Genomic DNA, 23,495 nt, shown 5'->3' on the forward strand with positions numbered 1-23,495 from the left:
ATGTAGCCTAGGGCTAGCCTCAAATTCACAGTGTAGCAGAAGGACCACCTTCATGCCTCCACCTTCCAAGTGAAGAGATTACACAAATACATCACTGTGCCTTGCTATTTTTATTTTTTTGTGGTGGTTTGAACCCAGGGCATTCTCACTACTGAGTAATCTCATGGGTTGCCTCTCTTAAAGCAGTAGCTTGTAAGGCTTGTATTGTGAAACTTGCTCATTGTAACTGTATGGTGAGGTGTTTTGTTTTTGTTTAATTTCATGTTAGACTTTACATTTATTTCATTGATGAATTGTGAGTGTGTGTGTGTGTGTGGGGGGGGCAGGTGCCCATGCTTGCTGTGTTACATGGGTGGGTATTGGAGGATAATGTGTCATAGTTGGTTCTTTCCTTTAAGTCTTTTAACACCTGAGCTATCTTCCTGAGCCTTGGTCTTAGAAATAAGTTGGGTGTCACAAAGGAAGAGACCACCTTTCCAGTTAGTGTCTCAGCAAGGCACACACTGTATTTCTGACCAGCAGACATGCAGTTTGGAAAACCGGAGGAGTCACACACTGGGGCAGGAAGTTCACCTGGGTTTTAATTTAAAGCAGGTGGTGACTTCCCCTATTGCTTGAGTCCAACCTCACAGGTTTTCTTGATTTAAAGGAAAGGAAATGAATGACATCACATAAAGGAAAGTCTGAGTTCTGAGACCACAGCAGGACCTTTAAAGCTAAAGTAAAAGTTGTACCTAGTTGGAGGGGGTAAATCCTTCACATAAAAGTTTTACAAACTGGGGAGAAAAGGTTTGCATTCCTTGTAATTAACAAAAGTTTTACAGCATTTGGCAGAAGTAACTAATATTTAATGTTTCTTAAATGAGGACTGAATTTTGTTTTGAAATATAGTCATTAGCTACTCCCAAACGCCCCTATTTTGTTTTTGTTTTTCTGAGACAGGTTTCTCTGTAGTGTTTGCTATCCTGGAACTCTCAGAGATCCCTCTGCCTCTGCCTCCCCAGTGCTGGAAATAAAGGTGTGTGCCACTCCTGCCTGGATTTTTTTGTTGTTTTTCCTCTTTTTCACTATTCCAGAGTTTTGGTTTCTTGAACATGAATAGTACTTTGGCCATTTAAGAAAACAAAACAAAACAAAAGGACCTTTCTCAGAACGCTCACTTGATTTGGTTTTCCAAATTTTCCCGAGACTGGGTCTCACTGACCTTACTTATAGTTGGCTGCCCTGGAACTCACTGTCCTTGCCCCTTCCCCCTTCACATTTCCAGGTTGGCTTTTAACTTGCTAGTATTACAGGTATTTGCTGTTAGCCTGGGTTTATGTAGTGCTAGAGGTGAAACACACTCTACCAGCCCTAGCTGAACAAATTTTATTCAGCAACTTGCTTTTTTTGCATTGGACCTTAGTCATTTGTGCCATCAGTCTTTGCCTTGGGTCTTGGTTAGTGCTCTATCCAGTTGAAGCATGTATCTTCAAGAGTCACCAGCTTTTTGTTATTGTTGCATTTGATACTCATTTGAATTTTTTCCTTAAGTTTACCATTTTTAGTTGATTTGTACATTACACATCATTAAGGGGCAGGGGCATTTCAAGACATGGTTTCTCTGTGTAGCCCTGGATGACTTACAACTCCCTCTATAGACCAAGATGGGCTTAAATTCAGAGAATTTCCTGCCTCTGCCTCCTGAGTGCTGGGATTAAAGGTGTATACCACCAGTGCAGCTTCTAAACCCATTTAAAGTACACCTTTCGGCTCATTTAACAATTCAGTGTTGTATAGCTGCCTCCTTTTCCTAGTTCTAACCTTTCCTTATCCTTGAAGGAAAGACCGTTCTTAGAAATAGTCTTCTGGACTCTTGTAACCAGTAATTTAGAGGCTTTATTTCTGTGTAGCACATTCTGGGGTTTTCATATAAAAAAGTCATAACATGTGGCCATTTGTGTTTGACTGCTTTCATTTGACACACTTCCCACAATATACATGACATAATTAGATAATTTTTTGTTGAAATTCATTCCAGTAAAATTAGAAAATTTATAATTATAAAAAATAGAACTTTCAGCTGGGCGACACCTTTAGTCCCAGGACTTGGGAGGTAGAGGCAGGCAGATCTCTGTGAGTTCGAGGCCAGCCTGGTCTATAGAACTAGTTCCAGGACAGCCTCCAAAGCTACAGAGAAACCTTGTTTCTTTCCAGCCTGGTCCTGCAGCTCTTAGGCCCAAATAAACACAGAGACTTCTATTAATTTTTTACGCAATTAATTTTGGGCAATTAATGTTTGGGCAATGGCTTAGGATTCTTACTGGCTATCTCTCTCTTAATTATTAACCCATTTCTATTAAACTTACGTATTGCCATGAGGGATGGCGTGCTCAGGTGTTGTTCCTTTGGTGGCTACATGGAGTCTCCGTGCCTTCCCTGTTCCCAGAATTCTTGTTTCATAGCCCTGCCTATACTTCCTTCCCGGCTACTGGCCGGTCAGTGTTTATTCATCCACCAATAAGAGAAACATATATTCACAGCATACAGAAGGACTTCTCCCCTCAAAACAAACAAAAAAATAGAACTTTCTAAATTATTCTTTTTTGGGGCTTGGGCCTATACCTCAGTGTTATTTCATGTGAGATGCTAGACTCAATCCCCAGTACTCTATTCCCTAAACTTAAGAATTTTTATTTTTTTTTTATGATTTTACTTAAAAATACTACACTTACTTTTGTGTGTGTGTGTTGTGTGTTGTGTGTGTGTATGCATGCATCCATTTATGTATGTATATATAAAAGTATACACGCACGTGGCTTTAAAATGAGAGGACCTCCAGAAGTTGGGGTTGAGTGGTTGGGTCTGCCCTCCTACCATGTGAGTCCTGGGAATCAAATAAACTCTTATTGTCAGGCTTGGTAGCAAGCACCTTTAACTGTTGGGCCATCCTGTCAGCTCAAAAGCTGTGTAAACCCCCCCCCCCCAACCTTTTTCTCTGTGTAATCCTGGCTGTGCTGGAACTCTCTGTAGAACATACTGACCCCAGAACTTAGAGATCTGCCTGTCTCTTTCTTTCCAGTGCTGGGATTAAAAGCATGTGCTGCCACTGCAGCCTGTACCAGAATACCTTTTTTAAAAGGGATTGCGTACACAACTCAGCTTTTGGGAGGTATCTTAAAACAAATTTAGAAAAAATTTAGGTCTTTAGAAAAATAGGCCTAGATATATGGATTGCTGAGATGTATTTGTGAGGTGTCTGAATAAACAGATCCTTTACCAGCCTCTTAAGTGCTTTTTGTACACATTGATTCATACACAACTTGGGAGGCAGAGGCAGGTGGATCTAACTAACCGAGTTCAAGGCCAGCCTTTTCTACAGAGTGAGTGTCAGGACAGGCTCCAAAGCTACACAGAGAAACCCTGTCTTGGGAACAAAAAAGAAAATTTAGCAGCTAGGCCAGTGATAGTACACCCCTTTAATCCCAGCACTCAGGAGGCAGAGCCAGGTGGATCTTTCTGAGTTCAAGGCCAGCCTGGTCTACAGAGCTACTTCCAGGACAGCCAAGGCTGCACAAAGAAACCGTCTCAAAAAACCGAAAGCAAATAAATAGATATAGCATTTTAAAAAGTATTCACTTAAAAACTTTTTTTAAAAAAAAGTTTAATTTTCAGCATGCACATGGCAGCTCACATTCATCTGTAACTCCAAAGTATCTAATGCCCTTTTCTGGTCTTTTCAGACACATTCTTTGGCAAACACCCGCACATTTTTTTAAAAGTTTAAAAATGTTTTTAGGTTAAAAAAAAATATGCTTTTAGGCACTGTTGTCATGCTGATATGTGTACTGAAAATACTTCCTCTTCTATTCTAGTGACCTAGTAGGAAAACATCACCATGGCTACAGAAATTGGATCTCCTCCACGATTTTTCCATATGCCAAGGTTTCAGCACCAGGCACCCCGACAACTATTTTATAAACGACCCGATTTTGCACAGCAGCAAGCAATGCAGCAACTTACCTTTGATGGAAAACGGATGAGAAAAGCTGTGAACCGAAAAACTATAGACTATAACCCTTCTGTAATTAAGTATTTGGAGGTAAGTGCAGTGAATGTACTGTGGCCAGAGTGTTGTGTGTTTTTGTTTTTGTTTTGTTTTTCTTTTTTAAACTAAAGGGTAGTATTACTAGTATTTCTTGAATTAGTGGGATGGATTAGAGTTTTAGATGTAGAGTTCATTAATTATCTTCTGAAAATGACCTACTGTGTATGTGAAATAATAAGTGACTACCAATAGTAATATTTCTGAGACATTGGCACTGAGAACGTTCCTTGCCCCACTTCTGAGTTCCCAAGTGTAAGAAACTCTAGTCTGGGGGAGGAGATCTATATTTAACTTAAGATTGAGTCTCTACTACACTAATGGAATACAGTGATATGCTGAAAGTGCTTTCAGCTCTGTTTCTCTACTTTTGAGTTCTTTATGTACTTGTGTTAGCCCGTTAAATGTTATTCTTCCATCCATTTGGTTTAGTCAGCCTTTTTTTTTTAAAAACCTAGTTCAGTGATTAAAGGCCTGTTTACACATTGAACTAATTACTAATTAGTGTATTATAGGCACATGGCAAAACGTGTCAGAGGTAAGGACAGATTTTAACTTCAGTTTTTCCTATTTTTTTTAGACATGATTTTATGTAGCAAAGACTGATTTTCATGTGATATCACACTGGTTCATTTAGAGTTTCTTGGCAATTTCATTTGGGAAACTATAGTATGAAGCTAGAATTTGGAAAGAAGAAAAAAGAAAGTCAAAGGAGAGATACAAGAACTGTCTTATGCTAATGGTTTTGGTAGAAGTATGGTTGCCAGTCTGTCTTCACCTCCCCCACCAACTTTTATATGTATGATTGTTTTGCTTGCATGTATGTATATCTACTGTGTGTATGCCTGGTGCCCATATAGGGAAGAAGAGGATGTTACGTCCTCTGGAACTGGAGTTAAAAGCTGTGAGCCATTTGGGTACTGATATCCAGGGCTTCTGAAAGAGCAGAATGTGCTCTTAACCACTGAGCCATCTCTCCAGGATGATAAACGAGTGAGGATATGTTGGGGATCAGAAGAACTGGATAAAGGGAAAGGCCTACTTGAGTAAAATTCTAAACAGGGACAGCAGGAAAGGGGGAACATCTAAGACACTGCCATCAGTCTTATCTGTGTTTGAGTAAATATCTTGGTGTGTTGGTGTATTCCTTTAATCCCAGTGACCCATAATGATTTGTAATTCCTATTTCAGAGTATCATGCATGTGTTGCTTGGTACCCACATGTGTACACATGCAGGCAAATAACTGCATACATAAATGAAAAAGATACATTAGAATTCATCATTAAGTTTTATATGATTATCACAAGACCATATACTCATTAGTTAATTTGTTTTAAACAGAATAGGATATGGCAAAGAGACCAGAGAGATATGCGGGCCATTCAGCCGGATGCAGGTTATTATAACGATGTAAGTATAAATTCTGTCACACTAGCTTAATAAGAACCTCCTGTTTTGGTCATGTAACCCTCAAAGCATGTGAATTCAAGGTCAAGGTTGTCTTTTCTCCTTACATCTCTACCCCTCTCCCTCCTTTGGTTTTTTTTCGAGACAGGATTACTCTGTGGCTTTGGAGGCTGTGCTGGAACTAGCTCTTATAGACCAGGCTGGTCTTGAACTCACAGAGATCTACCTGCCTCTGCCTCCCAAGTGCTGGGATTAAAGGTGTGTGCCACCACCACCCGGCTCTCCTTACATTTTTATAGTTAACATATTTCCAAAATTATAATGTTGTATATATGTATTTACCTTGACTTAATTTTGTCTCAACTTAAATATTCCTTTAAATTTAATGATGAATAAACTTTGGAGACAAAAGCAATGTTAAAAGATTGAACAGCCTCTATTCTTTTAATTAAAAAATTGATTTTAAATTAGCATTTTGCAAACATGCTTTGCTGTATTGACCTTGAGAAATAATTTAGAAAATCTGATACTTAGATGTTGAGATTAAGTTCCAGATTAATACTAATAGGGTTTAACTTATTAACCTTACTTTTCTTTTAATTAATTTAGAGTAGTTTTAATCTAAATGCTTAGAAAAGTTATCCTGAAATTTTCTTTAGATGTTGAAATAGTTAATCTTGCTATGTACCTTGTTTCTTTCCTGTGTGTTATCAGGTGCTATAAAAACCTAATCTTTTTTTTTTTTTCTTTTTTCTTTTTAATAGCTTGTCCCACCTATAGGAATGTTGAATAATCCTATGAATGCAGTAACAACAAAATTTGTTAGGACATCAACAAACAAAGTAAAATGCCCAGTGTTTGTTGTGAGGGTAAGTTTTCTGTTAGATCCCCCCCCCCCAAAAAAAAAAGGTTAATCATTAGTTTTATAAATGTATTTGACAAGGTTGTGCTGGTGGCACATGTCTTTAATCCTAGAAGCAAGAGGATCTCTGTGAGTTCAAGACCAGCCGGGTGTATGTAGCTCCTAGATAACCAGAAGTACATAGAGACACCTTGACTCAAAAAAACAAAAAAATATTTAACAAAATAAAAATTAAATATTATTAAATGCATACATAAGAACATATTTAGTTTGTTACTAACAGTTTTACTTTTTAATCCGCTGTTTTATCCATTTTGTCCAAATTCTCTGAAATGTTTTTCATCATGTTGTAGAATTCTATTCATACTTCAGCAGGTCTTAGGATTGATTGCTCTTGAATAGAGATGGCTTTGTTGCTGTTGGTAAAGCAGCATCCCAAGATGAGTGAAAAGCTCTTGGGCGTTTATAGGAAATGATGTTTGAGGAGAGATGATACATCATACTTAACAGCTCTGTGAAGGTGCCTAGTAGTTTCTTTGGAATTATAAAATACAGTTTTATGCCAATTGATGGTGGTGCTTGCCTTTAATTCCAGCACTCCTGAGGCAGAGGCAGAGGCAGGCAGATCTCTGTGAGTTCGAGGCCAGCCTGATCTACAGAGCAAGTTCTAGGACAGGCTCCTAAGCTACACAAGGAAACCCTGTCTTGAAAACAGCAGCAACAACAAAAAAGGCACACACATAAAAATACAGTTTTATAATCAGGATTATATTCACATTGCTTAATATTTTGAAGGGATTTTGCAGTAAAAAGGTTCTTTTCCATATTGATCAGACATTCAGGTCTTCTTTCTACATATGCTAGTATAATAATTTTTTATTTCATTTCCTTTGTCCTTCCATCCTTTTTAATTTTTCTTACTTTTTTAGGATTTTTTTTTGTTTGTTTGTTTGTGTTCTGGGATAAGAATTCTCTGTGTATTCCTGACTGTCCTGAAACTGGTTCTATTGACCAGGCTGGCCTCGAACTCAGGGATCCTCTTGCCTTTGCCTACAGAGTGCTGGAATTAAAAGCAGGTGCCACTACCACCTGGCTTGATTTCATTTTAAATGATATATATATATACATGCATGTCTGTGTACATGTTAGTGGAGGTGTTTCTGGAGGCTAGAAGAGAATATCCACTCCTTTGGAGCTGGAGTTAACAGGTTGGGAGCTGCCTTGTGTAGAACTGAACTCAGGCTTCTGTAAAATCAGTATGTTCTCTTAACTGTTGAGCCATCTCTTCAGCTCCCTTGTTTTTGATTTTATTTTTTAACTTAGTTGTTATTATATGTGTATGTAGGGGGCTCTCCCCTGTGTATATGTGGAGGGCAGGATCACCCATGAAGTTGCATCTCTCCTTTTACGTTTATGTGGGTTCCAGGAATTAAGCTCAGGCTGTCAGAGTTCTCTGGAGCTGGAGGTGACAGGTGGTTGTAAACTGTCTGATGTTGGCGTTGGGGACCAAATACTGGTCTTCTGAAAGAACTGCAAACACTTTGAACTGCTGAGTCATTCTCCAGCCCTTTATCCTTTTGTAGTACAGAAAACCTTTTTGAAATGAAGCCTGCATATCTTGTATTGGTATTTTCTCCCCTTATTACTAGGGATAGAACCTAGGGCCTATGCTCTGAATTACATCTTTAGCCCCCTATCCCTTGAGAAAAAACAAAACAATAATAAACCTCATGCTGGTCTTGAACTCATATTGTAGCCCAGGCTGCCCTAAAACTCTTGTTCCCTCTTCACCTTCTCTGTACAGTAGAGTTTTCTTTGGAGGTCAAGGTATGAGATCTTGGGGAAAATTTGTGTGTATTAGAGATACACAGTGTTGAAAGTTATTAAGAAATGCTGTATTTACAGTTTGGTTTACTACAGAATTGATAGGGTTGGGATCATAGCAGATAACAAAATCCAAGAAGATAGGAGTACCTTATTCAGATTCATTAAAATGATGATTTATTGATAAAGCAATAAAGAGTCAAGTGGTCACACTTATTTGTGTCATTTTCCAAATAACAACAACAACAACTACTACTACTACTTCTCCTTCTCCTCCTCCTCCTCCTCCTTCTCCTCCTCCTTCTCCTCCTCCTTCTCCTCCTCCTCCTCCTTATTATTTTGAGTTTTGAGACAGGGTTTTTCTGTGTAGCTTTGGAGTCTGTTTTGGACTCCAGGATTTGCTTTGTAGACCAGGCTGTCCTCAAACTCTCAGAGATCTGCCTGCCTCTGCCTCCTGAGTATTGGGATTAAAGGTGTGTGCCTGGTAATTTTACTTATTTATTTTACTCAGGGTCTCATGTAGCTACGGATGATCTTGAACTTCTGCATCCTGCCTCTGCCTCTGCCTCCTAAGTGCTGTGCTTCTGGGCTTCTGCCATAGAACTGAGTATGTGTTTTGAGGTGATGTCTTATAGTGTAACTGAGGCTGTCCCCAAACTAGTGATCCTTGTCCATCCAGCTCTCAAGTGCTTTATAATGTATATACTACTATATTAATTATTTTCTGTATATATGTCAAACAGCAATGGCAAGATTCCTTATTTTTCATTCAGTCATTTGAACTTTTCTGGTGGCTGCCCATGATTTATATCAGTCTACTATATAGTCTAGATGAAAGTGAAATCTTTACATATTATGATTTAACTTGATTTTTAAGTGCATAGCAGTATTCATAATATATTTCTTTTTAAATTTGGCTAATGAGCAATATTGTTAATGCCTTTTTTGCACAATGTGCAAGTTCTTGTCTGACAATATACTTGCTTATAAAGGTACATTAACTATAAAACTTAGGTTTGTGTGCTTTAATTTGAGTATTTACTATTTTATGAATAAAGATTTCTGGTGGACTAGAGAGATACTCAGCAATTAAGAACAACTACCTCTCTTCCGGAGGACTTGAGTTCATATCCCTACACCCACATTCTGCAGCTGGACAACTGCCTGTAACTCTAGCTCAACAGGATATGATACAATACCCTCTTCTAGCCTCCACATTCACCTGCACACAGTGTTGCGCACACACACCCTTAAACAGGCAAACAAAACACCTTTGAAACAGTTTCTTAAATTACTTAGTTCCAAGACTTGTGTGCTTATGCGTAACCTGTCTTCCTTTTTCTTCCTCCAGTGGACTCCAGAAGGAAGACGGTTGGTCACTGGAGCTTCTAGTGGAGAGTTCACCTTGTGGAATGGGCTGACTTTCAACTTCGAAACCATATTGCAGGTAATAGTAACCACCAGATGGAAGCTCATCTAAGAAATTGTGTTCAGTAAACTTCATTGGCATTGTGAAACTTAACAATTGGCCAGTTTACTGGTCTGAGTTAATATATGTTCCTATCAGCCTCGGCCATATAGTCTCTTAAAGAAAAATTTTAAAATTGTTTTTTTTTTTTTTTGTATTTACAGGCTCATGATAGCCCTGTGAGGGCCATGACTTGGTCACATAATGACATGTGGATGTTGACAGCAGATCATGGAGGATATGTGAAATATTGGCAATCCAACATGAACAACGTCAAGATGTTCCAGGCACATAAGGAGGCGATTAGAGAGGCCAGGTTTATACACAATATACCATTTTCTGTAGTCCCTATTGTCATGGTTAAATTACTCTCTAAGTGTATTCTGGGTGCAGAGATGCATGGGCTCTCTCAGATTCTGGGAAACTTTCTGCACCTTATGAACACAATATTTCTCTTTGTTTTCACACACTCACCATTTTGCTGGCACCTTTCTGAAGTAGTTTTGTCTTGGTATCAGCCTTTGCAATATGTTAGAGATGTATTGTCTGCCACATTTTGCACTGGTTTTCTCTTTTCATTTATGGTTAATAATGTGTATACGTTATTCCTTTTTATTATCTACTGTGTAAGACAAGAATATTCCAAATAAAGAATTCAGTCTTTAATTATACAACTGAATAAAATCTAAAGCCTACAGAAATCACCTTCAGAATCCACACAAAAGTCAAGGAAAAAAAAAAAAAGAGGCTTAAGTGAAGACCTGGTTGGCTTGGTTCTGCCACGACTTCAAAAACAAAGTATAGGACTAAAAACCTCACAGATAACTCTCTGGACGTGGCAAACATTAACGGAGTAATGAATGGGTTCTTCATGCTTTGCAGCTGTAAGCAGACCTTTGTCAAAGAAGACTCTAGGACTTTTCTTCTGATTCACTGTTGATAACATGACTTATGCAAATGTATGAGTGGAGTTAAAACATTTTCAGTGAGTTGTATGTTTTTACATAACAGTGAGAAATGTATAGTAAAACTGGGGGAAAGAGTTTCAAGAAAAGCCTGAAGAGTTGCTGCAGCCTCAGAATAAAGCTAAGCAGCATTCTTTTAAGGTTGTGCCATCCACATGTGGGAAGAGGTTGACTTTAGAAACACCATTGGCAGTTGCTTGTTTCTACTTTCAGAATCTACAAAACTTGTTGCATATACATGTTTCTGCTTTATAGACTTTGGCCTCAGTGTCATGCTCATATTTTTTTCCCCACTGTTAGTCATTCAGAAGTTCAGGGGAGTTTATACAGTTCATTGAAAATCTTGATGGTTTTTCACACCCTGGAAGAAAACTGGCTCCCTCTTGTGTAGCAGAGTCATTGGCTTTAAAAAAGAAATCTGATGTACATTTTAAGTTTTGCTCCAGAGGTACAACATTTATGGGATTGCTTTACACCTAGAAGAAAGCATGTGGTTTTCATAAGCCTTTTAAATAAGTGAGAAACTTATGTAAAGATGTTGAGCAGTAAGTCTTGCTAGCCTGCTTATTGCTAGTTAGCTTATTTTTGAAGTTTAAGTGTCTTAGGCAGAAACTGATGCTCATGTTTTGAGCAGTATTCCTCTGTGGCATAACTGATTATATGCAGACATATTAGAGTAGAATACATTCATTTTCACTGTTAAGGAAGTTCCCCATGTTTTGTTGATACAGGAAATAGACTAAAACGAGCACAGGTAATGAATGATAGGAACTAGTAATGCACTGAGAAGTTCTCTCAATATTGATGGTAAACTGAAAAGAAAAAAACCCTATTCTTTTGAGTTCTTGATGAGATGCATATGTTAGCTGACTACATTCTCTTTAAGGACTTCTTCACTGGATACTTCCTTCTCCTGTTTATAATGTGCAGCCCAGTGTTTTTATTTTTCCCTGTCTGAGAAGCATGGATGATCTGTTAAATGCTGACCTCTTTCCCCTGCTGTGTGTCTTCATGTAACAGTTTCTCACCCACGGATAATAAATTTGCTACATGCTCTGATGACGGCACTGTTAGAATCTGGGATTTTCTTCGTTGCCATGAGGAAAGAATTCTCCGAGGTATGTGTACTAACAGTACTGATTGAAATATTTAAATAGGGAAGGCATTTGTGGTTAAATCTTCACAGTACACAATACTGGCTTGTATCTCCATTAAAGTATTTTCACCATCTCTGTCAAGAAAACACAGCTGTTCTCTAGTTTGCGTTCAATTTGTAAATTTTCACTAATAGTAACTTCACTATCTTTGAATTCTTTGAGCTGTAAATTAAAATATAAGTTCTCCCTTTTCTCCGTCATTTCTTATCTTTGTGTGTCCTTTAGGGAAGTACTCTTTCCTAACATAGACATTTCAAAATAATAGACAACTCACATACTCTGACAGCGCTTTTATAGGTAACAAATTAACCGATAAAATCAAGGTAGCTGTGCTTACTGATTTACCCGCTTTTTAAAGGAAAGGTCATCATTTTGAAGCTTAAGGTGGCCTGGAACTTAGTCCGTAGTCCTTGTCTCAGACCCCCAATTCTGTAAGAGCAGTTGTGCTTCATTGCAACTGGCTTTCTTGGAATTTGTAGATTATTTCACTTTGTATAGTGGGGCTGTTAACACCCTTTATTCTCTGTTTTATATATCCATAGTGCAAACACTACAATATAACCATTTGCACTTCTAAGTACTTGGTTTCTTTTTCACTAGGAATATAGTATTTTCAAGTGTTAGTTTTTGTTCCATGCCCTTGATTCCAGAATGCTCAGAAGTAATATCGTGTAAGAGGGAAATCCAGGGTTGGAGAATGGGTACCACAGATAACATTTGTCAAAACGTTTTGTTAAAAGAGTCAGCAGTTAATTGTCTTGGTGGAATTTTAAATTTCTTACAACTGGTAAGATACTTTTAACATGCCTGTTGTAATGTACATACACTGTAATCCTAGGAGAGGCAGGCAAATCTCTGCTAATTCCACATTAGTCTGGTCTAGATAGATAGATCCAGGCTAGAACTATATAGTGAAATCCTGTCTCAGAATAAAGCAAATGAAACTAAACTTAAAAAAAAAATTTTTTTTTAAAGACACATATTGCAAGCTAGTATAATTTTTGGCTTCGATCCATGTACAGTTGTACATAACCATGTATGGATCTTGGTGGTACTTGTCAAATTTTGAGGGACATATGTACTGTGAAGGTCATAATATCATGCAACTTAAGAATGAGGTAGATTCTTTGAAAGCTTAGTCAGAATTGTTTTATGGATTAGTACCATGACCCAGAAAATTTAAGTGACATGTTTAAAAAAAAAAAAAAAAAGTGAAAAGCTAAACAAAGCAGGACCAGTGTCATAACAGAATCTTAACCACTTGACTTTTATCCTGGTAGTACACTTCAATTGGATCTTTCCTCACCATTCTTAGAAGTATTAGATGTTAAACAGATATAGGTTAATTTTTTCTAGGCTTTGAAAAATCCTTAGGAAAGAAACTTTTTATTTAAGATAATTCTGAGGGGTAACAATATTTAACGTTACAGTATTTTGAAATACGATAACAGAATTCTCATATAAGCCTGCTCAACAATTTGTATTGAGCCAAAAATCTTTTATGTTAATTTTTTTCACCTTACATACTACCAATGAAGAGCTATTCATTTCTGGTAATGAAAACAGCTCTAAATATGCCTTGAAATGTCTCTAAAATTAAGTGTTATAAGTAGCAGTTGATGTTTTTAGATTTGAGTTAAGGTGAAATTTTTATTATTAATTTTAGTCCAGGTGAATTTAGGTAAAGTGGATGCTATTAAATAGGCAATACAGACTCAAGTACATTAATATCGTCTCTGTTAATTAAATGAGAATGTTTTATTCTCTACATGACAACTGTGCATTTTAGACTATATGAGTGTTTGAAATATACACAAAAGTATGCTGGATGTCCATGTACTTTTAGGATTTATGTTCTTGCTTGTGCATATGTATATCATTTTCTTCCTTATAAAAATATTTTACTGCTGAATGGTCCTAACTTTAAGTGCCTCCATGAGTATATGAGGCAAATGTGAACATATTCAACTAAATTAAACAGTCCAAACAGTTTTGAGAGCAAGTCTCACATAATCCATGAGATTTTAGATTCCAGTTGCCAGTTATTCACTTTTCTAAATTCTGTGAAACTCAGAGCATTTCTGTTCCACTTGATGGTTAGAGATCATATTTACAATCGTCTTTGGGAGAACGCGTAGTGTTCAACAAAAATTAGAAGGACCTGAAGGTAGCTTCTCATGGAGAACATTGGATCCCAAAGCCAAATTGGGACAGGATGAATGTTCCATCTTGTGAAACATCAGTTGTCCTATATTATAGTCTTCAGTCCACCCATACCCATCTGGTAGGCAAGCACACACACTCCTTTCTTGTGGATTGTGTCAGGCAACCACTTTGAGAAGTTAGGTATTTAGACAATGAAGAAGACACTGAGGGGAGGTGATGATCATATAGTCTGAGGCTTTATCACATACTTAATCTTTTCTCCATCATCCCTAAAAATCAGAGTTTTACAGATTTTTAGTGATAAAGTATTTGTTACCTCATGTTTCCATTTACTGATATCAGATCTAATTTTTAGCATATTCTTCCATTATGTTGGTAATTTGCTTTTCTATAATTGCTCTTCCATTTGCGACATCAAAGGAAAGAAAAAGCAGAAATATAGTGCATGGGTATAATCTCAACACTTGAGAGGTGGAGCGCAGCCATGGCTACATAAGAAGCTCAAAAACAAAATAAAAAACCTCTAATCTGTTCTGTGTGACAACCAATTAAATATTTAAAAATATCAATCATGTCTTCTTTTTCCCTCCCAAGTATTTCAGCTTAAGTACACAGTGTTCCTTAGGAGCCACAATAACATTTCAGTACAAAATTTACAGTTGCTCTTTTTTTTAGTGTCATTTCTGAACTTGTTCTTAAATCTTCATGTAAAATAAGTTATACAAGAAAGGCATAAGGTTTAAAATGGACATAGAGCAATTGTTGGGAGGTTTGCTGTATAAAAGGATTGGTTGGTTGATTCATAATATTATGAAATTTAGTATAGCATAGAATTGGGGACATCTTGTAAATCTCCCTCATATACTGAGTTTATACACATTTGTCCTTTTTCTCTAGGAAAGTGCTTAAAGTTTTGTGGCAAGATATTTTAACAAACTTTTATCATTTTAAAAGCAGACACAGGAGAGTAAACTTAATAAACTGGTTAGAAATACTTTTATTGACACTGAAGAGGGAAGAAGACCTACGATTCTGTCTCTAAAATCAAAACAAACTCATTGCTACCAAGTGGAAAGCATGTGATCATTAAGAATGCTAAAATATATTTTAATGAGAGGCATATACTTATAAAAAGAATCTACTCTGGAAACTCAGAAACTCAGTGCACCTGAAGTTTTACCTTCTGGATTTTAGCACTGATAGCTGGCACCCTGATCAGGCATAGTTTAAGTACTTAATTTAGCATCATCAGCAACCCTTTAGGATAAGAATTGAGATTTTCCTACTTTACAAATGAATGATATGATCATTAGGAAGTTAAATAAACCTGCCAAAGATCGTACATACAGTATATGAAATAGGGCTTGGATTTGAAGGTAGGCTGTTTGGCTTGAGTTTATTTTACTACTAAGTAGCCCAGGGCACATGCTAGGCAAATAACCTAACCACTGAGTTATATCCCTGACCTTTTCTATTTTAAAAGAAATGTCATAATAGATTGTTTAATTGGGCTATGGTGATAGTCTTTGAAGTAAAGATTTTGGTAGGGAAGGAGGGAGAGTGGGCAGAAGAAACTTCAGTTTAATACTTTTCTTAAAAACTATCCATATAGGTTACAGTTTTTTTTTTTATGTATCACATATTAAACCACAATATCATTAAATCACACTGAATTGTTGAAACTGCAAAGGGGTTACAAGGTATCTGCTAGATTATATAAATGTACAGAAAGGGCTACCCTGCAATAGGTTCAAAAGACAGTGCTTCTGGTTTGGAATGAATCTGTTGGTTTGTGCTTGCTTAGTATGCACTAAGTCTTGGGATGATTCCCTAGTGTGGTGTAAAACTGAGATTGGTAGCTCATACCTCTAATCTTAGCAGTGGGGAGGTGGAGATGGTGGGTTCAGAAATTCAAGGTCATTCTTTGCTGTATAGCATTTGAGGTCAGTTTGGACAAAGTACAACTCTGTCTATAAAAGAAACATAAAATCAAACCTGTTTTATTAAGTTTGATTTTGGTTTGCTTTAAGAAAAGGTCTTTTACTATGTAGTCCAGGCTGGTCTTGAATTCACTGGGTAGCATATGCTGGCCGAAAACACACAATGTTCTTAACTCTATGGCCCTCTTTGCAAATACTTAGCACTTAGTGAGAAGGAATGAACTCGCATATTCGCCCCACAGCCTAAGACAAAGAACAGCATTCATACTTTTTTTTTCCATGACAAGGTTCTTTGTGTTGCCTTGGCTGTCCTGCAACTAGCTCGGTCAACCAGGCTGGCTTTACAGAGATCTACCTGCCTCTGCCTCCTGGGTGCTGAGTTTGAAGCCATGTGCTGCCACCACCTAGCAGCATTCATGATAAGTTTCTATGTGTAGTTTTTTTTGATTACTTTCAATTGTGATTTTTATTAAATAAGCTAAAGCCTCTACTACAAAGATCTTTTAGTTTGTTAGAAGGCTTTTTAAGATATGTAAAGACATGTTTACAGAGTCGTAGTATTCAAGGGGGAAAAAATGTAATCTTCATTGGCAATAATTTGCTTACTACCTATCTATAATATTTTATATATCATGCAAAATCCTATCTATTTATCAAGACAAAAAAACCCCACACTTACCTTTATAGTCTGTATCGCTGTCTTGGTTACTTTCCTACTGCTATGGGAAGACACCTTGATGAAGGCAACTGATAGAAGAGTTTTTGGGGTGCAGGATTTACAGTTTAGAAGGTTCGAGCCCATGACCATCATTGGGGGAAGCATGGCAGCAGCAGGCAAGAAAGTGAATGGGAATGGTTTTGTGTCTTCTGAACCATCAAAATCTGTCCCCAGTGACTCTCCTCCAACAAGGCCACACCTTCTAATCCTTCCCAAATAGTTCCACCAATTGCAAACCAAGGAGTCAACCATGTGCCTATGGCAACCATTCTTATTCACTCTGAATACATTCTACTCTGTGGCCCTCCTAGGCTTGCAAAAATGCATTTTGTTCAAAAGCCAGGAGTAGAGGCACATGGCTGTAATTCCAGCACTTGGGAGTTAAGAAGCAGGATGATCTCTGAGTTCAAGACTAGTCTGTGAGTTCCAGGGCAGCCAGAGCTACCTGTCTTCAAAAAACAAAAAACAAAACAACACACCAATTAGTGATGGCACATGCCTTTAATCAATCCCAGCACTCTAGAGACAGAGGGAGGTAGATGTTTTATAAGTTTGAGGCCAGCCTAGTTTACAAAGTTCCAGAACAATTAAACACAGAAACCCTGTCTCACATCAACAGCAAAACAGAATAACAACAACAAAACGAAACTAATTCAACTTCAAAAATCCTTAGTTTTTTATAGTCTCATTATAGTTTAAATGTCTCTTCTGAGACTCGATGCAATCTCTTATCACTGTCTATAAAATCAAAAAACAGGTATATACTTTGAACATACAGTGACACAAAGGGAGGAAGGAATAGGGACATGGTTGTCAGGAAATACTGCATTAAAGCAAGCCTGAAACCCAGCAGGGTAGGCTCCAAATCCTGTAGCTCTGTGTCTGATGCCAAAGGCTTTAGGCAGCTCTGTTCTTCCAGCTTTGTTGTGGATCAAGATGTCAGCTACCAGCTGCTGTTTGAGTACCATGTCTGCCTGCCTGCTGTTTTCTACTCTGCTTCCTGCCATGGTGGTTATGAAGTTACTTATACCCTAAGATTGTAAGCCTCCAAAGCGTTTCCTTCTTCCAGTTGCCTTAGTCACGGTGTTTTATCACAGTGATGGAGAAGTAATTAAGACACCAGAGTAACTCCTTCTGTTGGCAGAATATGTGCTGGTATTTAAATACTTCTGACATCTGGTTTAATCAAACAACTAAGTGGTTCTGTAGTTTATACACACAAGCCTATCTTTGTCTCTCTGATAATATCTTATTCTGAGGAAGAATTTTTCTTTCTTAAATTTCCTGAAAACAATGGGGTCTTTAAATTCATGTATAAGAGGGAAAAGATAATATATAACTTTTGAAGCACATCATTGAAACTAATTAGTCTTCTCAATACTTTATGTGTATGTATTTTTATAGGTATCTTTTCTTTTGAGCTTTATTTTTTACATCTTCGCTTACCTTAAATGTACAGAAAATGAAAAATGGTTTGAAGACCAATTTGGTTTTCTTGCGATAGTAGAGTTGTGTGCTGTTATAATCTGCTGTTTTCTTTTACTGCCCCCCCCCCTTTGCTTTTTTGAGACAAGGTATTTACTTTGGACTCACATTGTATATGATGCTAGCCTCAAATTCACAGAGATCCACCTTCCTCTGCCTCCTGAATACTGGGATTAAAGGAATGTGCCACCACCAACAGGCTTCAGTCTTTACTATTTATCTCATGGTATCCTGGGAATCTTCATTGTCCTGTGTTGATCCCCAAGTATAGAGATCACATATGTGTATTATATACGTAGCTTCTAGGCTTTCTTTGTTTGTTTTTGTTGTTTACTTACTGTGTAGCTCTGGCTGGCCTGAAACTCTGTATAGACCAGTCTGACCTGAAACTCAAAGATCAGCCTGCCTCTGCATCTGCCTCCCTATGCTGGGACTGAAGATGTGCACACTGTCCAAATTTAGTTGTGGTGATAGAGATAAGTTAGTATTTTCCTAACATGCACAAAGCCATGGGTTCTTCCTTAACACCAGTTAAAAGGGTACACATCTGTTATTGCAGCAGGAAGCAGGAGGATCAGCAGTCTAAGGCCAGTTTAGACTATAGGAGATCCTCTCTCAACACCAGGGACTGGGAATGTAGCACAATAGCGGAGTATTCACTTTGCATGTATGATTCTTCCAGTACTACACACAAGGCCAGGAGCCATTCTTATACACAGTTAATGCTTGTAAGAATCCGGCTTCCTGTCCCCCAGCCCCATACCCACCCGGTTTAATATATGCACTTCTGATTGGTCTTGAACTAACAGATACCTGCCTGCCAGAATCCCATTTTTAGTTTTTGAGACACGGTGAGCTATATAACTGAAGCTTGATATGTAGATGAGGCTGGCCTTGATCTTAGAGTTACCTGTCTGTGCCTCCTGAGGACTAGAATTAAAGGCATATGCCACTAAGTCAGCCCATGATCTCAGTTTTTTTTTTTTTTTTTTTACAGCAGTCATTTAATGTTAGTAATTTAAGCAGGCAACCTTGCCAAAGGTGGTGGTGCATGCCCTTAATCCCAGCACTTGGGAGCCAGAGGCAGTGGTGGATCCCTCTTGAGTTCAAGACCATCCTGGGCTACACAGAGAAACCTTGTCTTGAAAAAGAAAACAAGTAAAAAAAGCAATCTTTATGTCTTCTTGTATTTAGTAATAGACACTTTTTTACTATAGGGAATAAAGTAAATATTACTATTTTATTCAACCTTTACTTTTTTTTTCTCTCTTCTCACTTTATAAAAACTTCATTTAGTCCTAGGAAATGAGCCCAGGTGCCCTTGGACATGTTATGCAAGTGTTCTAACCCAAGCTAAGCTATACCCTCAATTAACAACATGTCTTTGTAGTATGTAAAAATGTAGTTATAAAGACATTATCATTTTTTAAGGTTTTTTTTTTTTTTTTAAGGGCTAGAGAGGTGACTCAGTGGTTAAAGAGCACTAGCTGCTCTTCTAGAGGACCAGGGTCAGTTGCCAGTACCCATGTGCCAGCCCATGCCTGCTGAATCTGCAGTGCAAGTGAATCCCAACATCTTTACACAGATATACATGCAGGCTGCAGTACTAGGGGATTCAACACCATCACGCAGGTATATGGGCAGGCAAAACACCAATGCACATAAAATAAAAATAAGTAAATCATTAATTCATGTTTTGACGGTCTACATTACTCAGAAGAGTGTTGGATCACCCAAAACACCAATGCACATAAAATAAAAATAAGTAAATCATTAATTCATGTTTTGACTGTCTACATTACTCAGAAGAGTGTTGGATTCCCTGAAACTAGCGTTACAGATGGTTATGAGCCCCATATGGGTGGGGATAAAACCTGGGTCCACTACCAAGGAAACTGAAGAACAGCAACTGCTCTTAACTGCTGTGCTGTCTCTCCAGTCATTGAATGCATTTAACACTTCTGTTGGTCTCATTTGTAGAACCACCTCTCTGTGCTTGTTAAAGATTTGGAGAAGTCCTCTCAGTATCCAGGTTTGAAATCTTAAGAGTAGAAATTTTCAGGGCTAGAGATGACTCCCTAATTAAGAACAGTTGCTGCTCTTTCAGAGGCTCCAGGGTTCATTCCCGAAACCACATAATGGTTCACAGCTGTCTGTAACTTCATTTCAGGGGATCTAATGCCCTCTTCTGGCTTTTGTGGACATCAGGCACATACTAGGTACACATATATAAATAGAGACTAAATATACACATAAAACTACATAATAATTTGATCCCCCCCCCCCTCGGTAGCCTTTTGGGTTTTTGTGTCTCACTATGTCCTGGAAGTCTGTAGACCAAGCTGGCCTCATATTCCCACAGATAGGCTGGCTTTTGTTTATCCCGGTGCTGGGATTAATGGCATTTGCCATTTTGCCTGGCTGAATAATTCAATTTTAAAAGAGGAAAATTTAAGTACTCTTCCATATTGAAACAATTAGGAAATACTGATGGAAATACAGTGGTACAAAATTATACATACATAGACTCTAGAAACTCAGGAGGCTCATTACTTTATTTCCAACAGAAGCCTTTTATGATATTAAGCAATATTTATTGTCCTAAGGAAGACTGAGCAGGAGTTTTTGATTCTTGTCAGGTCTGATGCTTTTTCTTCTTCCTTCCTTCCTTCCTTTCTTTTTTTTTTGTTTAAAGATTTATTTACTATGTATAGTGTTCTGCCTGCATGGATGCCTGCACGCCAGAAGGGGGGGCACCAGATCTCATAGATAGTGATCCACCATGTGGTTGCTGGGATCTCTGGAAGAGCAGCCATTGTTTTTAATCTCTAAACCATCTCTACAGCCTGACTGCTTTTTCTTATAATTAATAGTCTATACCCTTCTAAAAGGTACTGTAGCAAATGACTGGTACACATATTTTAAAGAATGGTTTCAGCATGCTATATTGCAAAGGCTCTGGACAGAGGTGAGGAATCTTCAAAATGCTTGTAAAGTGCTTGCTATGCAAGCATGAAGATGAGTTCAGATCTCCAGTACCTATATAAATCTGGATGTGACAGTGCTTTGAGGAAAGAGACAGCTTTCCCTAGGGGCTTGCTAGCTAGCCAGTCTGGCCAAAATAGTGAGCCTCAGGTTCAGTGAGTGACCCTGTCTCAAGAAAAAAGATGAAGAATTGATAGAGGAAAGTACCTGAGTGTTGAACAGTAGCTTCTGGGCATGGACCAGCATAGCCCTACTCCCACTTGGACACAACATGTTTATTATGCAGGGGCATTATGGGTTCCATTGGAACCAGTGTTTTGGAATAAAAGATTACTGGAGGACACATTGATACTGAAAGAAGACATTAGTCCTTTTTTAACAAAGAAAAAAAGTGAATGTTTGGCCTACATATATGTCTGTATACCATGTGTGCCTGGTGCCCTTTGAGGTCTGAAGAAGGTGTTGGATTCCCTGGAACTGGAGTTAAAGATGGTAGTGAACTATCATGAGGATGGAACTCTGTACTGAGCATTGCAGCTTAAGATGTGCATCTACATCTGCGCCCACCCTGCACCAGAGTCTCACATGGCCTGGCTAGCCTGGAATTCATTATGTTGACTAAAATTATCTTGAATTTACAAGTTCCCTGCTTCTTTCCCAAGTACTGGCTTGTAGGTGTGTATCACCACATCCAGCCATCTCACTATACCTACAGCTGATTTTCTAGACTGGCTAACTAGCAAGCCTCAGGGATCCTACTGTATTCATATTCCCAGCATTGAAATTACAAGAGCACTTCCTTCCCTCACTATGTGGGTGGTAGGGATAAATACTGGTCCTTAACTTGTGTTAAGGTACCTAATTAATTGAGCCATTTCCTCAGCCCTTGTTTAGAAATACTTAGATGATTTTGTAGGGGTGTAGGGTTGGGTTTACCTTTTATGGGTCTGGAGAATATTGAGGACGGAGAATATAGAACATATTTGGATTTGATTGTAGAAAGGTTTTGTGTGGGAGAGTATAGAGTGGACTGTTGTATAAACTATTGGTGTCTGTTGAAATTGCATTTTCTTATGAGCTGTCAGGGAAACTATTTTTGATATGTGGTTGGCTTTCATCCTGTTTAATCAGACTACATTTCTATATAGTTTTAAAAAAAGGGTTAAAGATGCAGTGTTGCCTATTCAAGGCTTTAGTCCTAAGGGTATGAGGTATGTATTTGTACAAGTGTATACTGGTGCTGAAGCCTATGCATTTGCATCAAGACTAGAGAACATTTGCATATTCTGTTTAGCTCTATCTTACTACCCTGAGATAAGGTCTCCCAGTGACCTAGAGTTTGAAGATTTATGGCTCTGGTAACTGGCCAGCATGCCCAAACCATCCTCTCCACCCTTGAAGTGCTGGGGTCGGGTGGTATGAGCATACCTGGCCTTTTACCTAGATGCTGTGGATCTTAGCCTGTGCAGCAAACAGTCTTACCCACTAAGCCATCTCCGTATTTAGACTCTTGAGGTAGACTCTCATTGTGTAGCATAAGCTAGTTTCAAACTAACTCATGGTGGTCTCAGTTGCTGGGGTTACAGGCATGAGCTACTGTATGATTTGCACTTCTTTTAAATTGTTCACCTGCACCTGCATATATATATATACACACACACAGAGACTGTATCTGTTATCGTTATGTATTTACACTAACCCCATCTAGCCTCTTCTGTGATAAGATGAAATTTTTCAGATCTTCAGAAGTCTGTCTCTTTTCCCATTTTATCATGCTAACTTCCTAGGTTAGAAAAATACTTCAATTAAATTATTTTCTTCTAGTTTATTTTTGGTTTCCTTTATGTCACTTTTTGTTCATTAGAATTGTCTTAATTTCTTTAATTGGTTTACATCAATTTTTCTTTGAAGACACTTTTTATGATTAACCTCACCTGTTGGTTTCCTGCAATTCAGTTGAACATGAGGCAAGTTAATATACCAAACTAAGTATGGTGGTTTGTTTACTTTGTCATGGCTGCCTGGGAGACCTAAGTTAGATCTCTTGACCCCAGGAATTTAAGGTCAGTCTAGATAAAATACTGACCAGAAGGCAGCTTGGAGAGGAAAGGGTTTATTTCCTTCATTGAGGGAGCCAGGGCGTGGACGTGGAGGCAAGACTACAAGCTGAACTACAGAGAATGCTGCTTGCTGGCTCCTATCCATTGTTTGTTTGGCTTTCATGTATGTTAGCCTATATCCCCAGCCTTTTTTTCTTTTTTAAGATTATTGATACACACACACACACACACACACACACACACACACACACACACACACACTACAGCATTAAAGTTGGTCATATCAATCTCTTCTATAAGTATTTAACAGTCTGTCTTGTTAGGTGAATCTAGTGTTAGTGATTACTCATTGTGATAAAGATGTGTTAATTT

General features: G+C 38.0%; 1 protein-coding gene across 1 annotated transcript in view; it reads left to right on the top strand.

Annotated features, from left to right (window-relative positions):
- The window catches only part of Wdr33 (WD repeat domain 33), a 92,949-nt gene that overhangs the window by 15,371 nt on the left and 54,083 nt on the right, over nt 1-23,495 (top strand). Inside the window, exons 2-7 of the mRNA XM_051202298.1 lie at nt 3,855-4,081; nt 5,428-5,496; nt 6,258-6,362; nt 9,531-9,626; nt 9,812-9,963; nt 11,633-11,730. Coding sequence (XP_051058255.1) covers nt 3,878-4,081; nt 5,428-5,496; nt 6,258-6,362; nt 9,531-9,626; nt 9,812-9,963; nt 11,633-11,730 — 724 coding nt within the window. The 5' untranslated portion in view covers nt 3,855-3,877. The remainder of the gene's footprint in view (nt 1-3,854; nt 4,082-5,427; nt 5,497-6,257; nt 6,363-9,530; nt 9,627-9,811; nt 9,964-11,632; nt 11,731-23,495) is intronic.

The sequence above is a fragment of the Phodopus roborovskii genome, unplaced genomic scaffold, assembly GCF_943737965.1.
Source record: "Phodopus roborovskii unplaced genomic scaffold, PHOROB, whole genome shotgun sequence".
Taxonomy (NCBI): Eukaryota; Metazoa; Chordata; class Mammalia; order Rodentia; family Cricetidae; genus Phodopus; species Phodopus roborovskii.